Source organism: Microcaecilia unicolor, chromosome 5 (genome assembly GCF_901765095.1).
Source record: "Microcaecilia unicolor chromosome 5, aMicUni1.1, whole genome shotgun sequence".
NCBI lineage: Eukaryota > Metazoa > Chordata > Amphibia > Gymnophiona > Siphonopidae > Microcaecilia > Microcaecilia unicolor.
Window position 1 is genome coordinate 349,558,306 of NC_044035.1, and position 16,493 is coordinate 349,574,798.

General features: G+C 47.5%; 1 protein-coding gene across 1 annotated transcript in view; it reads right to left on the minus strand.

The window, feature by feature from the left end:
- Window positions 1-1,608: 1,608 nt before the first annotated feature.
- IRF8 (interferon regulatory factor 8) overlaps window positions 1,609-16,493 on the minus strand; it is a 53,517-nt gene continuing 38,632 nt past the window's right edge. Inside the window, 5 exon segments of the mRNA XM_030202705.1 lie at window positions 1,609-2,029; window positions 4,870-4,985; window positions 9,678-10,061; window positions 12,563-12,613; window positions 14,840-14,948. Of these exon segments, the coding sequence (XP_030058565.1) occupies window positions 1,859-2,029; window positions 4,870-4,985; window positions 9,678-10,061; window positions 12,563-12,613; window positions 14,840-14,948 (831 nt within the window). The 3' untranslated portion in view covers window positions 1,609-1,858.

A 16,493-nucleotide genomic window follows, 5' to 3' on the forward strand; every position in this document is an offset into this window, starting at 1 on the left:
ACTTCTGCTGAACGGCGGGGGGGGGGGGGGGGGGGGGGGGGGCCGAGGATTTCAATGTGTTGCCCACAATAACTCTTAATAGGGAACCCACCACCGTGCATTTACAGTTAGGGATTTTTCCATATTTGCATCACACTGTACTCGTCTGCCATCAAGATACCCAGTCCACCAGTTTCATCAGGACCCTTCAGTTCCCCACAACACAAATTGAAAAGTTAAATGCAAATAACCCACTTGCAAAACTTAAACCTCTCATTTAAGTACTGCCACACTGGGACAGACCAAAGGTCCATCAAGCCCAGTATCCTGTTTCCAACAGTGGCCAATCCAGGTCACAAGTACCTGGCAAGATCCCAGAAAAGCTCAATACATTTTATGATGCTTATCCCAGAAATAAGCAGTGGATTTTCCCCAAGTCAATTTAATTATGGTCTATGGACTTTTCCTTTAGGAAGCCGTCCAGACCCTTTTTAAATCTCGCTAAGCTAACCGCCAGACCATTAATGTGTTACACTTAAAGCAATGAACCGACCATTGCTTTAAGTGATCCCTAAAACCCCCCCCCCCTCTCCCTCTTTGGTAAAGCTGATCACTTAAATCCCCACTTTGTGTTCTAAATTTCAAAACAGTAAACATTGCCTCCTATCCCACGACATTTTAAAAATATTTCTGTAGAAGTCTCTCGTGAGGATGTTAATGGCCTTCTACAAATCTAGAGATACACAAAGAGCCACACAGTTATTTGTAATTTGAAAAACAATTTCAGCTTAGAAAAGGCATGACTTCCCTTAGGGAAGAGCCAGTAGGGCTTTAGCAATGAACACATTTATCCATTTGATCATTCATCCTATGATTAGCAATAGCTTCTGTTCAACCATCACCGACGGCAACACAGTCTGGAATTTTATACAGAGGTTATTTTAAACAGGAAAGACTAGAGAATGTATACCTAGACTAATTCCTCTCCAGCACGTCAAGTCACTTAATCCTCCATTGCCCCATGTAAGCCGCATTGAGCCTGCCATGAGTGGGAAAGCGCAGGGTACAAATGTAACAAAAATAAAATAGATACTATTGGAGATTCTACATGGAATGTTGCTACTATTGGAGATTCTACATGGAATGTTGCTACTACTGAGATTCTGTTGCTACTATTGGAGATTCTACATGGAATGTTGCTATTCCACTAGCAACATTCCATGTAGAAGTCGGGCCTTGCAGATCACCAATGTGCAGGACGTCAGACTCACAGAAGCAGAAGCCTGTGCGGCCACAGCAACATTCCACTAGCAATATTCCATGTAGAAGCCTGCGCGGCCACATTGGTGATCTGCAAGGGCCGACTTCTATATGGAATGTTGCAAGTGGAATAGCCACAATCTATGTATAGTAGCAACAGTGGAGGAGTGGCCTAGTGGTTAGGGTGGTGGACTCTGGTCCTGGGGAACTGAGGAACTCAGTTTGATTCCCACTTCAGGCACAGGCAGCTCCTTGTGACTCTGGGCAAGTCACTTAACCCTCCATTGCCCCATGTAAGCCGCATTGAGCCTGCCATGAGTGGGAAAGCGTGGGGTACAAATGTAACAAAAATAAAAAAATATTCAGACTGCACTTTACCTGCTAGCAGAAATCAAAATGCCAAAGTATTTCAAGAGACTTAAGAGACACTTAAAAAAAAAAAAAAAGTGCCTCAAAGAGAAACAGGACAGGTGAGGTGGGACTGGCAACTGTCCTTAGCAACTTTACACAAACAACAACAAAAAAAACAACATACCCTCTGAAATAATAATGAGGCCACAATATAAAAGTAAAAAATATATATATATGTATATTTCAATCACAACAGTAAGGCGGTCTCTCAAACTGTGATCTGCTGATTGTCTCTAAAAAATGATCTTTGGGATGTTCCACAAATGTCTTGCAGGATTCGGGACATCTGCTCTTGCGAGGCTTCCTCCAGTAGTTGAACGTTTGCGCTGAAGAACTTTGCTGGGTCTTCTATGACCTGCCTCACACCCAATTGCTCAATCTGTCAAAACAAAGATTGTACGTAAATCTTTTTTTTTTTTTTTATTTAAATATATTTATTGACAACATCAACGTAAACAACTCAACATGCTCTATTTACCCAACATACAAGCAATAAGATAACATGCTGAAACCATATAACGTGTATATGTCCCTTCCCTCCCCCTACCATCCAACCCAATCCACCCCCCCCCCCCTACTTCTAAACCCAATAACTCAGTATGCCTGGGTTGCTCACATTCTACAAAACTTGGAAATGTATCCAGGGACTAGGCTAAGAGTACAAGCCCGACCCCTCCCTCTCCCTACTCCTCATCCATAAACATGTACTTTTTCCCATCCATACCATCCTTAACATGCATTGATAAGCAAACTTCGTCCCCTTGGGCTAAGAATTTGAATATATGGCATCCATATCCCGAGGAATGTCTTCCTACGCTTAGGCGATGATTTCGAATCTCTAGCCTCCCAAGAAGCTAAAAGGTGCACCTGATTACGCCAATGCCAGTAGGCGGGCGCCTCCGGAGAGGTCCAATATTGCAGTATACACTTTCGAGCCACCAGACTCAGCTTTCTACATAACAGAGTTGCAGGAGCGCTCAACGAAGCAAAAGCCCTTGGTTGGTCTAGCAAAACTGTCCCTCTGTTCCCTGAACTTTATGCCCCAACCTGATCAGAAACCATCGAACTCGCTGCCAAAACGCTCGCACCTGTGGGCACTGCCACAATGCATGATAGAAGGTGCCTGGACCCCCCCCCCCCCCCCCCATTTAGAACAGGTAGAAGTAACCTGCCCTAACATATGAGCCCGTTGTGCCGTGGACATGTATCCCCGTAAATCTTTTTTTATTGAAAATATCACATATGCAAGCAAACCAACAAACTAATGACATGAAAACTACTCCACAGCATTTTGTATATGAACAACAGAAATAACAGTAGTCTACAGGATTCCCCCACAACCCCCACCCCCCTCTTCCCACCAAGCTACCCTGTACCAGCCACAGCAACCTGGCAGTGAACACATTCTTATAATGCTTTCATTACACCAAGAATGTGCTCTTATACATAGGGAGTTGGACAATCATATTCCCCTACCCTCACAATCAGTGGCGTAGCTACAGGGGGGGAGGGTCTTGGGGGCCTGGACCCCACCCCCGCCAGCTGAAGTCTTTCTCCAGCGCTGTTCTCTGTCCATTGCCTGCCCTGCTTCCTCTCGTGTCGCATGATCGGTTTTAGTGACGTGACGTGATGTGAGAGGAAGCAGGGCAGGCAATGCACAGAGAACAGTGCTGGAGAAAGGCTTCAGCAGGCGGGAGTTCGGGACCCCCACCAGCCAAGGTAAGTGGGGTTGCGGCGGGGCAGGGGTTGTGACAGGGAGGTGGGCCAAACTGTGCCCCCACACCCCCCCCCCCCCAAACGTTGAGGTCTGACTAAGCCCCTGCTCTCAAATGACCTACACGACTGTCCCACCATTTCAAACCAACTTCCTCCCCTCATCCTACCCTCCCCACTACCTTCTATGAATATTAAACAGAACAGAGGAAAACCAGGATCAAAGCAAAGACTAAACAATGGAAATTTGAGATGAGAACAAAAACTGGTCATGGTGCACCAAAGTGTTTATCAAGAATCTTCTCAGTGTTTATCAACCTTGTCTACACTGGTATCACACGAAGCGAACCCTACGCTCCTGTGTTTACTAGAGGTCCCTGACTTCAAACCAGTGGCGAAGCTACGTGGGGCCAGGGGGGCCTGGGCCCCCGTAGATTTGGCCCTGGACCCCCCCTGCCGATGACCCTCTCGACCCCCCCCCCCCTCGGCTGGCAGGGGTTGGGGTCCCCCGCCAGCAAAGGTAGGCGACGGCGGGTTGGCAGCGGGAGGGGGGGGGTCAAGAGGTTTGGTGGCGGGGGGGGGGCAAAGTTGGCGGTGGCAGCGGGGTCTGCAATGGCAGGGGGGGGGGGCTAAAATGAGCCCCCTCACCTCGGGCTCTGGACCCCCCTCCCGCCGAAGTCTGGCTACGCCCCTGCTTCGGACTGGTTCATTTGGAATCCACCAGGAGGAGAGTTTATTCTCTTGTCGGTCCTGCCGAGTGGAATAACCTGCCTGTTGTCCTTCGGAAACAGAAAAATGTGGTCATGTTTAAGAGATTATTGAAAAAGCACTTGCTGAAGCAGCATCCAAACCGAATTTGATTTCAGGCTCCAATGGACATGATTTGCAAATTGCCTTTTGCTTGTTGTACGTAGTAATAGTTTGTTTTCAATGATGTATTATATTTTTTATTATGTGTGTTGCTTTGTACTCCACTCTGGATAAGAGGGGACTATAAAGTTTAATAAATGAAATGAAAATTAAATATATCACATCTAAAACCAGACCTGACTAATTTTCAAGCATCAACTAGCAACAAATTTTCCCAGACAAGATGAATTTTCATCTACGATATATTGCCGAGATAGTGACAGCAATGAAAGAAACCTCTCGAGTGAAAAAATAAGAATATAGGGGCAGAATGAACCAATGACGAAGGGAGGGAGAGCAGGATTAGGAAGGGGGGGGAGGGGGTTGAGAGTGGGGAGTAGGGTGGAGGGTGGGGAGGGATAACGGCAGTTAAAGGGTATGAGGGGGAAAAAAGTTGGTGTATAGAAACTTTTGGACTAAGTGTACTATTGAATGTTAAAAAAAAGTTTGAGGAGTCTGAGGCTCCTGATTGTTGTCAAGTTGGTTACTCAATAAAATTTACAAATTGAAAAAAAAAAATAATAATAATAATAAGAACAGTCTATGCAGAGATGGTGCACCAGCAATGAGGGTCACAGTACCAATTAAGAGATTTACCTGCACAATGATCAATTTAAAGCGTAGAGGCGTCTGATCTGGGAACTCTTCACCAAAGCACAACGTAATGCTGCTTTCCGGGAAGCGGCCCTGATTGCAGTAACAGTGCTGGAACTCTGCAACAGAATAAGAAAATGAGGTATTCAGTGCTCAGCTCACCTAGGACTGTGGCACAGACCAGGGGCGTAGCACATTTTAGCCCCCCCCCCCCCAGCGCCATTGCCAACGCCACCACCAACTTTGCCCCCCGCCACCAACCCTCTCGACCCCCCCCCCCCCCCCCCCCCGCTGCTAATCCTCTGTCGCCTACCTTTGCTGGCATGGGACCCCAACCTCCGCCAACCGAGGTCCTCTTCTTCCCGCAAAAGGCTTCCTTCTGTTTCTGGCATCCTGCATGTTGTATATGCAGGACGTCAGAAACAGAAGGAAGCCTTTTGCGGGAAGAGGAGGACCTCGGTTGGCGGAGGTTGGGGTCCCCCGCCAGCAAAGGCAGGCGACGGCGGGTTGGCGGCGGGAGGGGAGGGTGGAGAAGGTCGTCGGCAGGGGGGTCCAGGGCCAAATCTACGGGGGCCCAGGCCTCCCCTGGCCCCACGTAGCTACGCCACTGGCACAGACACCGCTAAAACTGTCGGCCAGACTTAAAACAAAAGAAGTCTTCCTTCAGGGTAGCAAAAAGCCAAGTTCATGTAACAGTATACTCTGAACATTCGTTGATTCACTGTACACATCACACGAAGGTTCATTTGGCACCTAGGGGAGAGACAGCCTGCGATATAGAAGCTTTTTGATTATGTGTAGAGTTCATTAGCAGCAAAGGAGATGCTTCAGGCAAAATGCTGCCAGGAGCTTAGCCTAGAATGGGTGGCAGAGCTGGTGGTTGGGAGGCGGGGCTAGTGCTGGGCAGACATATACGGTCTGTGCTGGGGCTGGTGGTTGGGCGGCGGGGATAGTGCTGGGCAGACTTATACGGTCTGTGCCGGGGCTGGTGGTTGGGTGGCAGGGATAGTGCTGGGCAGACTTATACGGTCTGTGCCAGAGCCGGTGGTTGGGAGGCGGGGCTGGTGGTTGGGAGGCGGGGATAGTGCTGGGCAGACTTATATGGTCTGTGCCAGAGCTGGTGGTGGGAGGCGGGACTGGTAGTTGGGAGGCGAGGATAGTGCTGGGCAGATTTATATGGTCTGTGCCAGAGCTGGTGGTGGGAGGCAGGGCTAGTGCTGGGCAGACTTATGCGGTCTGTGCGGGGCTGGTGGTTGGGCGGCGGGGATAGTGCTGGGCAGACTTATACGGTCTGTGCCAGAGCTGGTGGTGGGAGGTGGGACTGGTAGTTGGGAGGCGGGGATAGTGCTGGGCAGACTTATATGGTCTGTGCCAGAGCTGGTGGTGGGAGGCGGGACTGGTAGTTGGGAGGCGAGGATAGTGCTGGGCAGATTTATATGGTCTGTGCCAGAGCTGGTGGTGGGAGGCAGGGCTAGTGCTGGGCAGACTTATACGGTCTGTGCCGGGGCTGGTGGTTGGGCGGCGGGGATAGTGCTGGGCAGACTTATACGGTCTGTGCCAGAGCTGGTGGTGGGAGGTGGGACTGGTAGTTGGGAGGTGGGGATAGTGCTGGGCAGACTTATACAGTCTGTGCCAGAGCTGGTGGTGGGAGGCGGGGTTGGTGGGTGGGAGGCGGGGAGAGGGCTGGCCAGACTTATACGGTCTGTGCACTGAAGAGGACAGTACAAATAAAAAAAAGTAGCACATATGAATTTATCTTCTTGGGCAGACTGGATGGACCGTACAGGTCTTTTTCTGCCGTCATCTACTATGTTACTATGTTACTGATGAAACTCCAAAAAGTTCACATCCCAGCACTTCCTTGAATCTGGCAGAATTAGATAAGTTACTTTCTTTCCTTTGAATCCATGAATGCAACTAAACTACAGTTATTATAAGCAGGGCCAGCCCAGCCACTAGGACTAGGCAGCAGCCTAGCTCTAGCAGAGCCTTCCCTCACTTCCCTTCTCACTGCCACTCCCTACCTCCTCCTGGCATGGTCGAAAGATTAAGGACGCATCAGTGTTGTGCGGACCCTGTAAGTACAGGCCTGCGCTAAAGCACTGCTTTGTCCTGCCCTCTCCCTTCCCCCACTCAAGCAGACGACTTCTCAGAGGGGGTGGATTGGAGCCCAAAAGGAGATAGGGGAAAGCTGTGGCAAGCCTGGCAGCAAAAAAGGAAAGGTGGAGGGGGGGGGGAGATTGTGGTGGATGCGGGACGAAGATAAGGATGGAAAGATGAGAAGCTGCTCAATGGGAAGAGGGGGGAGGCACAGCTGAAGGTTTGATACAGCATCCAATACTCTTGAGATGACCCTAATTATAATGGTACAAGTTGCCATATGAAAAGAAAATGAACGTAAGTATTGCCATACTGGGACAGACCAAAGGTCCATGAAGCCCAGAATCCTGTTTCCAATAGTGGCCAATCCAGGTCACAAGTACCTGGCAAGATCCCAAAACAGTACAATACATTTTACGCTGCTTATCCTAGAAATAAGCAGCGGATTTTCCCCAAGTCCATTTTATGTTTCAATAATTTTTATTGATGGTACAACATATTCATCGTGTACTTTCACCAATATCTAACAAAAACTTAACAAACAGTTTAGTACATGACCGTTATTAACTAGTATCATCAACATTTTATAATTTTTCTCCTCCCCCATGACCCCCCTCCCTCCCACTATCCTCTTTCCAACCATCTTCCCTATTCCCCCCTTCTACTCCTTTCCACCAATCCTAGATGTCCGCCCAGACAATCCCCAAATCCATTTTAATAATTGCTTATGGACTTTTCTTTTAGGAAGCTATCCAAACCCTTTTTTAAACCCTGCTAAATGCTTTTACCACATTCTCTGGCAACGAATTCCAGAGTTTAATTACATGTTGAGTGAAGAAATATTTTCTCCAATTCATTTTAAACTTACTATTTTGTAGCTTCATTGCATGCCCCCTAGTTCTATGTTTTTGGGGGGGAAAGAGTAAACAAGCGATTCAAGTCTACCCATTCCACTGCACTCATTATTTTATAGACCTGCTATAAGTTATTGACCAATGAGTAGCAGTTCAGAGTTTTCTTCTGAAATAATCCCCTTTCACCACATGGATTAAACTGGGAAGTAGTCTTGAAGGGGCAGCTGGACGGCTGAGCAACAGATCATATTCCTGGTGGACGTACAGGCATTAAATGGCAATATTAGGGATATTTGATGCCTGTCCCACGAAGCACTCGTTCCTTCATCCTCCAGACCAGCATGACAAGCACCCCCCCCCCCCCCCACACACACACACACAAACACACTCCTTCCTTACATTCTCTTTTGAGTCAACCAAAATTGTAATACTTCAACATAAGCTCGACACCTGTGACCATTATTCAGCCTTTCACCCCTATAGTACCCTGTCCATGATGCTCCATTGCAGCCACAGTCCCCAGGGCCAGCACTAAGGGAGCAATTCTAGTGACCCGGTGCCTCCGTTTAGATGCCCCAATGCCATGTGGTGAAAGCCTATTGTTATAAAAGAATCTGGGTGCCTGGATTCCATTACCGAATACTAGCATAACCCAGCACTGGCGCACCTCACATTTACACGCATGTGCAGTTTCACCAGCCATATAACCTAATGTACATGCAGGTGTAAGGACACACGTGACATACTGCATTCTGGCAGTACCACTCACACCGCTCACGTGAAGGCCCCACCCCTCGCAGTTCTGCCTTGCAATGGCAAAAAGAAGCAAATGTACTTTTATTGAAGTACTTGCTTTGTTCTGCCATTGCATGGGAGAGAACACACTAGGCCATTCACACCCCTTACAAAATAGTAGTCGATTTGCTTCCATTTACGTATCTCCCTCTGTCCTACCTATAATGGAGTTCTACCGCCCTTCCATCACTGTCTCCTTTGTCCACGTCTTGACGTTTGATCACACATCAACTAGCCTAGAATGGGTGGCAGCTGGTGGTTGGGAGGCGGGGCTAGTGCTGGGCAGACTTATACGGTCTGTGCCGGGGCTGGTGGTTGGGCGGCAGGGATAGTGCTGGGCAGACTTATACGGTCTGTGCCAGAGCCGGTGGTGGGAGGCGGGACTAGTGCTGGGCAGACTTATACGGTCTGTGCCGGGGCTGGTGGTTGGGCGGCAGGGATAGTGCTGGGCAGACTTATATGGTCTGTGCCAGAGCCGGTGGTGGGAGGCAGGGTTGGTGGTTAGGAGGCGGGGCTAGTGCTGGGCAGACTTATACGGTCTGTGCCGGGGCTGGTGGTTGGGAGGCGGAACTAGTGCTGGGCAGACTTATACGGTCTGTGCTGGGGCTGGTGGTGGGAGGCAGGGTTGGTGGTTGGGAGGAGGGGATAGGGCTGGCCAGACTTATATGGTCTGTGCCCTGAAGAGGACAGTACAAATAAAAAAGTAGCACATATGAATTTATCTTCTTGGGCAGACTGGATAGACCGTGCAGGTCTTTTTCTGCCGTCATCTACTATGTTACTATGTAACTAGATTGTAAGCTGCCTAGATGGCATTCCTTAAGGCAGGATACTAAATATTTATAAAACCTGGAATAAACATTTTGATTTTGACCAAGCACTGAACACCTTCAAAAACTCCTAAGGGAACCCAAATTTGAGCATCTACTTTTTCCTCCCTACGTTGATTTTTTTCCCTCATTCTGAAGATGAACAGAAGCAGTCGCTTTCTTAACTACGAGATCAACAACATGAGGCATAAGAAAAGAAAAAAAAAGGCAGGATCTGCCATCTCCGACTGACCTCGCAGGAATTGATTTGTGTCGAATATCTTGATGACTTCGTCCCTTTCCAGCTTGGCAGGCCTGGCTCTGTGTGAGGTGCAGTTCCCACTCCAGAAGACCCTGCCCTGACACAACCTCTTGATGAAGACACCCTGCCTGTTACTGTGCACCAGCACCCCACGCTCCAGGTGACCAAAGAGCTTCCTGGTGACCTGCCGCTGGCGTTCGTTCTGGATACAGTCTGCAGAGGGGAAACAGATGTTCTCCATGCTCTCTGGCTGATACGACTTCTCGGTAAAGGAAGGGTGGTTCACAGAGATCCTGCAGCCATCAGGGTGAGACGTGGTGATGTGACCTACCAGCTTCCCCCCGTAATAGAAACGGATCAACATCTGGGAAAAACCTTAAAAAAAAAGGTAGATCAGGCAGATAAGAATATAGTATAGATAAAAATGGTATTCAATACGCCAAAACTCATCTATATTACTACTACTACTACTGTTTAGCATTTCTATAGCGCTACAAGGCGTACGCAGCGCTGCACAAACATAGAAGAAAGACAGTCCCTGCTCAAAGAGCTTACAATCTAATAGACAAAAAATAAATAAAGTAAGCAAATCAAATCAATTAATGTGAACAGGAAGGAAGAGAGGAGGGTAGGTGGAGGCGAGTGGTTACAAGTGGTTACGAGTCAAAAGCAATGTTAAAGAGGTGGGCTTTCAGTCTAGATTTAAAGGTGGCCAAGGATGGGGCAAGACGTAGGGGCTCAGGAAGTTTATTCCAGGCGTAGGGTGCAGCGAGACAGAAGGCGCGAAGTCTAGAGTTGGCAGTAGTGGAGAAGGGAACAGATAAGATGGATTTATCCATGGAGCGGAGTGCACGGGAAGGGGTGTAGGGAAGGACGAGTGTGGCTTATAATTACATATTAGATAACGGTAGATAGACTGAATTGGCCCGGTAAGGAGGTAAGATTGAGACTGCTACTCTGTGCAGGTTTCCCCCCTCATCCCCTGAGCTAAGATCCTCTGTGTATGCTCCATTCTTTTGTATTTCAGCACTGTTGGTGTCAGAGGCGGACTGACCATATGGGCAACCGGGCAGAGTCCGAGGTCCCAGGGCTGTTGGGGGGGGGGGGGGACAGTGCTTTCCTTCCACACGCCCAACGTGCAACGTCCTTCTCTGTCCTCCAGGACCGGGACACCCCATCTCCTCCCCCTCCTGCGTTCCTGTGCCTGAACCCCTCCCTTCGTAGGTGGGGGCACCAGCAGCTAAACTGGCCATCTGCTGCTGACGCTGGAACTTCCCTCTGCACTGCCCGCACCCTTCAGACATCACTTCCTTCTTCCAGAAGCGCGGGCTGCGGCAGAGGGAAGTTCCAGTTATCAGCGGCAGATGGCCGATTTAGCTGCAGGACCAAAGGAAAAGTTCAGTGACAGGGGGACAGGGAGGCAGCAGGACTAGGGAGGGTGGCAACAGGATCGGGGGGGGGGGGGGGGGCAGCACTCTCAGTCCACCTCTGGTTAGTGTTTACCACCTTCTCTGGAAGGTCATTCCAGGCAGCCGCCACTCCAAATGTTTCCCAGCAGCTTCATATCACGAATTAATAAAATCATTGTGGACCTACAGACACATCACTCTTTGTCTACAGAGCCCATACAGATAAGATTATGCACAGTATTGAAAACGATCTTCAATAATAATAAAGTTTAAAAAATTATACAGCGAGATTTCATTGTAATATATTTAGCTTGAAGTCACCAAGGGTATAGAAAATGCTCCTAATTTTGAGAGTTATGAAACCTCTCTTCCCATTAAGAGGTTTCTATGGAACTTTGGAAGGCTAAGTGCTTTGAAAATATGCCTCTATGTCACATGGGAGAAACTTAACCCAAGAAGGCTCTTAATGGGAAAAGACATTTCATAATCTGATCTACCCTACTGGTTCACAAAAGCTAACACATTCCCACCGCTGGGGAACCTGTTGTCAGACCCTAATCATAGGCTGTACCCTGCTCATTTCTATAAGATGGATACATCTCTATACAGAACACACATTTGCCATCTGTTTTCGTAAGCCATTCACAAGCGCAGTACTGTAAGACCCGATAAATTGATGCACGGAACCATCTTATTTCTCATGAGAAGTCTTATGCATGTCCTTCCAATGTGAGAAATGTTAAACACCTTGGACTATTTTACAACTGAAGAGTTTGAAAACCTATCGGCTACATTTTTTTTCAAACGCAAGTTCATACCGGAAACAGACTGCCTTTCTAGATAGGCCCCCCATTACCTCTCCACTCTCATCTCTCCCTACATTCCTCCCCGTGAACTCCGCTCGCTGGACAAATCTCTCTTGTCGTCCTCCTTCTCCTCCACCGCTAACTCCAGGCTTCGCTCCTTTTCTCTCGTGGCACCTTATGCCTGGAATAGACTTCCTGGACCTATACGTCTAGCTCCATCTCTACCTGTTTTCAAATCTATGCTGAAAACCCACCTTTTCACCACTGCTTTTGGCTCCTAGCCACTACTCACTTGTTCCTTCTCACCCAGTACTTCCCTCGCCCTTAATTTGTCTTGTCTGTCTGTATTATATTTTTAGATTGTAAGCTCTATTGAGCAGGGACTGTCTCTCTATGTCAGGTGTTCAGCACTGCATGCATCTGGTAGCGCTATACAAATGTTAATACTAATAATAGGCACAGGATGTGTGAAATTTGCACTAAAAGGTATATAATATTCAGTGACCGAGATGTGCAAGGCTGCCACAGAGCACGGACTGCTCAGCACGTATTTTGTTACTCATCTGTTCTCTGTTAATATTCTGTAAAGTAACTGCATCTATTCTCATGGCTCCTAGAACAGTACATAAAAGTCGTGTGAAGCAACATCACGTGATCATACCTGGATAGTTTGGTTCATACACAGAAAAGCCATCCACAACTGACACACCACCTAAGGAAAACAAAAACAAAAAATACAGATAAATCTATCTTCCATTCCCATCTCTGATTTAATTAACATTGATCCTGGGCTTTTGTTATTGTTGTGTACGTTAGGTTTGTTAAGAGGCTTAGGGCCCTGTTTACTAAGCCGTGCTTGCGTTTTTAGTGTGCGCTAAACGCTAGAGATGCCCACAGGAATAAATAGGCGTCTCTAGCGTTTAACGTGTGCTAAAAACGCCACTGTGCCTTACTAAACAGTGCTCTTATCTAATATAATAATTCGCACCTCCAATGTTCTGAAGCTGACTCTGTGGCAGCGTGGCAGTGAAGCCGTGTAGTGTTCGTAGGGTTCATAATCGCCCCGCCCTCGAGGGAACTCTGTATAGTTGCCAGGGAAAGAAACGCGATGTCAGAAGGAGATGGGACCAACCACAGGCCTCGCACTCACTCTCAGTGCCCCGCCCTCGGAGGGAAGGGAAGGCTGCATATAATATTCACCCACCGGAAGTTCATTCTCTCCCTACGAGTTTCAGGGTCGTCGTCCGTCCCCCCTCCCTCCCAGTTACAGGGTAGTTGTCCCTCCCTCCCTTCCAGTTCAAGGCCCCCCTCCTCCCAATTTTAAAAGTCACCCTGACTTACCTCGCGCGGTAAAAAGCGTGCAGGCTCGGCACTTACTTCAGTTTTCCCATCTCTGTCTGTCTGGTCCCGCCCTTGCGGAAACAGGAAATGAGGGCGGGGCCAGAGCTGAGAGACAGAGAAGGGAAAACTGAAGTGCCGAGCCTGCACGCTTTTTACCACTGCTGCTGGCCGCCATAACCCTGACAAGGTAAGTCAGGATGACTTTTAAAATTTGGAGGGAGGGGGCCTGGAACTAAAAGGGAGGGAGGGAGGGACGGCGACCCTGGAACTGGGAAGAAGGGAGGGAGGCCCTGGAACTGGGAGGGAGAGAGGGGGGACGCTGGAACTTCCCTTAAAAACATTAATGGCAGAAAGTGATTACCTTGCTAGTGCCCGTTTCATTTCAATGAGAAACGGGCTTTTTTTTACTAGTATTTTTTATAATCTGCTAAATACTGCCTTGATTGGCAGAATAGATGTGTTTTTAAATATCCTTTTTGGACCTCATCAGCTGGTAACAAGCAAGAAATAAATCCATGCCCTGCCTCTGAAGGAATACACTGTTCAGTCAGAAGGTGACTGTACATTCCCCGAGTCTGGTTACCAGATCAGTTGACAGCAGTGAAACAACGCCAAAAAGGATGTTCATACAATCAACCGAGGACCCAAGCGTAGAAAAATTGCTAAGCACAGCCACAAGAAACGGACAAGCTCTAAAGAGAATACAGAAAAAAATAAAAACACAGCCAGAAATGTATTAATAGGGTCCTCCCTTCCTCTTCTTAGGCCACTAATGTCCTGTACATATGCACAAAACACTAGAGTGCTACAACATCTACACTATAAGTGGAGGAGTGGCCTAGTGGTTAGGGTGGTGGACTTTGGTCCTGGGGAACTGAGTTTGATTCCCACTTCAGGCACAGGCAGCTCCTTGTGACTCTGGGCAAGTCACTTAACCCTCCATTGCCCCATGTTAGCCGCATTGAGCCTGCCATGAGTGGGAAAGCACGGGGTACAAATGTAACAAAAATAAAATAGATACTATTGGAGATTTTACATGGAATGTTGCTATTCCACTAGCAACATTCCATGTAGAAGGCTGCGCAGGCTTCTGTTTCTGTGAGTCTGACATGCAGGACGACTCACAGAAGCAGAAGCCTGCACGGCCACATTGGTGATCTGCAAGGGCCGACTTCTACATGGAATGTTGCTAGTGGAATAGCAACATTCCATGTAGAATCTCAAATAGTAGCAACAGTGGAGGAGTGGCCTAGTGGTTAGGGTGGTGGACTTTGGTCCTGGGGAACTGAGGAACTGAGTTGGATTCCCACTTCAGGCACAGGCAGCTCCTTGTGACTCTGGGCAAGTCACTTAACCCTCCATTGCCCCATGTAAGCCGCATTGAGCGTGCCATGAGTGGGAAAGCGTGGGGTACAAATGTAACAAAAAAAAAAAAAAACCCCAATGCCTCCATCACGATTTGAGGCTTAGGACTCTGTCAAGGCTTTATTCTTCCGACAATTAAATCGTAAACGAACAGTTGTGTCTCAGGAAGTGTGTGTGAGTGTTTGCTTAATTACTCCTGAAAACACTACCAAAACCAGCTGAAGCTGCTTACTAAAATTGGGTTGCTGTATCCACCACTCTTGCATTGGATGATTTCTGCAGGTTTCCTGTACCGGAGAAGGACTTCTCTTTATTATTGTAAGGTATTCGTCCACTGGGTTCTGGCAAATAAATGCAAATAGAATTAAAAAAAAAAAAAAAAGCTCAAATTCTCTTCAAATTAGGAGTTTTAATACATAAAATCATATTTGGGGGGAAAAAAAACCCTGAATATATGCTTAAATTAAATCCGTACCACCAGATATTTAGCTCTATTACCTGGCCAGGAACGGCTCCTGGCCGATTAAATAGCACTTGTCAGGCTATCTCCTGCTGAATATTCGCAGTTGGTGTAGAGCGGCCTAACCGGTTATAGCGTGATATAGCCGGCTAGCCATTAATATTCAAATGCTGGCCGGCTACGTTTTGCAGTAAAATTGGGTACAGTAGGTTTTGGAAGGCTAACCATACAATGTAAGGGGGTAACGGTGAGATGTGTACCCGGCACCTCTTCACTTTGTATTCATATCAATATCAAGGACCCGACACGGTCCGTGTTTTGGCGCCAAAGCGCCTGCCTCAGGGGTCACAATCAACTTTCTCTGAGAAGAAGCTGATAGGCTTGAATTCCTTTATGTATGCAAATTAATCCACAGAGAGAACAAAAGAACAGCCAACTGATCAGCAAACACCATGTGACACACCTGTTACATAGTGTTTGCTGATCGGTTGGCTGTTCTGGTTTTTGAAATTATCTCCCTATTGGTTTGCGCATTTGTCAGCCTCTACTTTTGCTGTTTTGCTTTGACTTTCCGTGGAGGCTCCTCCTGTCTTCTTGGATTTACCTCTTCACATTGCTCAGCAATTAATGTGCGTGTGCATAGCCAACAGTAACCTGGCGGTTAGGCTCACGGTAGCTCTCTGCAAGTTACCCAGCTAGAACCCTCTCAAATTAGGCTGGCCGAAATTCAGCTGGCAGCGATCGGCGTTTTCCCCGCTGTAGTCCCAGATATTCAATACTGGGTTACATCCAGGTACTTTAAAAACAAAAGGGAACACAGTTCTTTCATTAAAAAATCCTTTAATAGTGAACTTTCTTCAATCAAAGTTCACTATTAAAGGATTTTTTAATGAAAGAACTGTGTTCCCTTTCGTTTTTAAAGGCCCTTTGAGCTGTTTTTTTTGCTTGGTCTTTTTCTGTACTTGGTTCCCTCTATTATATCCAGGTACTGCCATTGAATTATCTGGTTGTATGTTGGCCACTAAAAAAACTTATACAGTTAAGTGAAACATTCAGCCCTTAACTCCATAAGCTGAACCAGAAATTGCTTTTTATACGGTCCAATTTTATATCAGAATAGAAGAGAGAGTGGGATGTTTGACCACTGAAACCAAACACTGGAAAGGTGGATTCTTCAAGAAACAAACGTTTATTAAATCAAAAGACTCAGCTGAGGATGTTGTTCCAGGTTTGGAATGCCATGGTCAGGTTCAGGGGTATGTGTTCAGGATAATCCGCCAAAGGCGGAGAACTCGCCTTTGGCGGATTATCCTGCCCAATTTTATATCAGCACCGAACCACATAAGTGCCGACTCTACCCTGGAATGCCCACAAGTCAGTCAGTTTTGGCTCAGGCACTAAACCAGCAGTTCCCAAACAGCCTGGT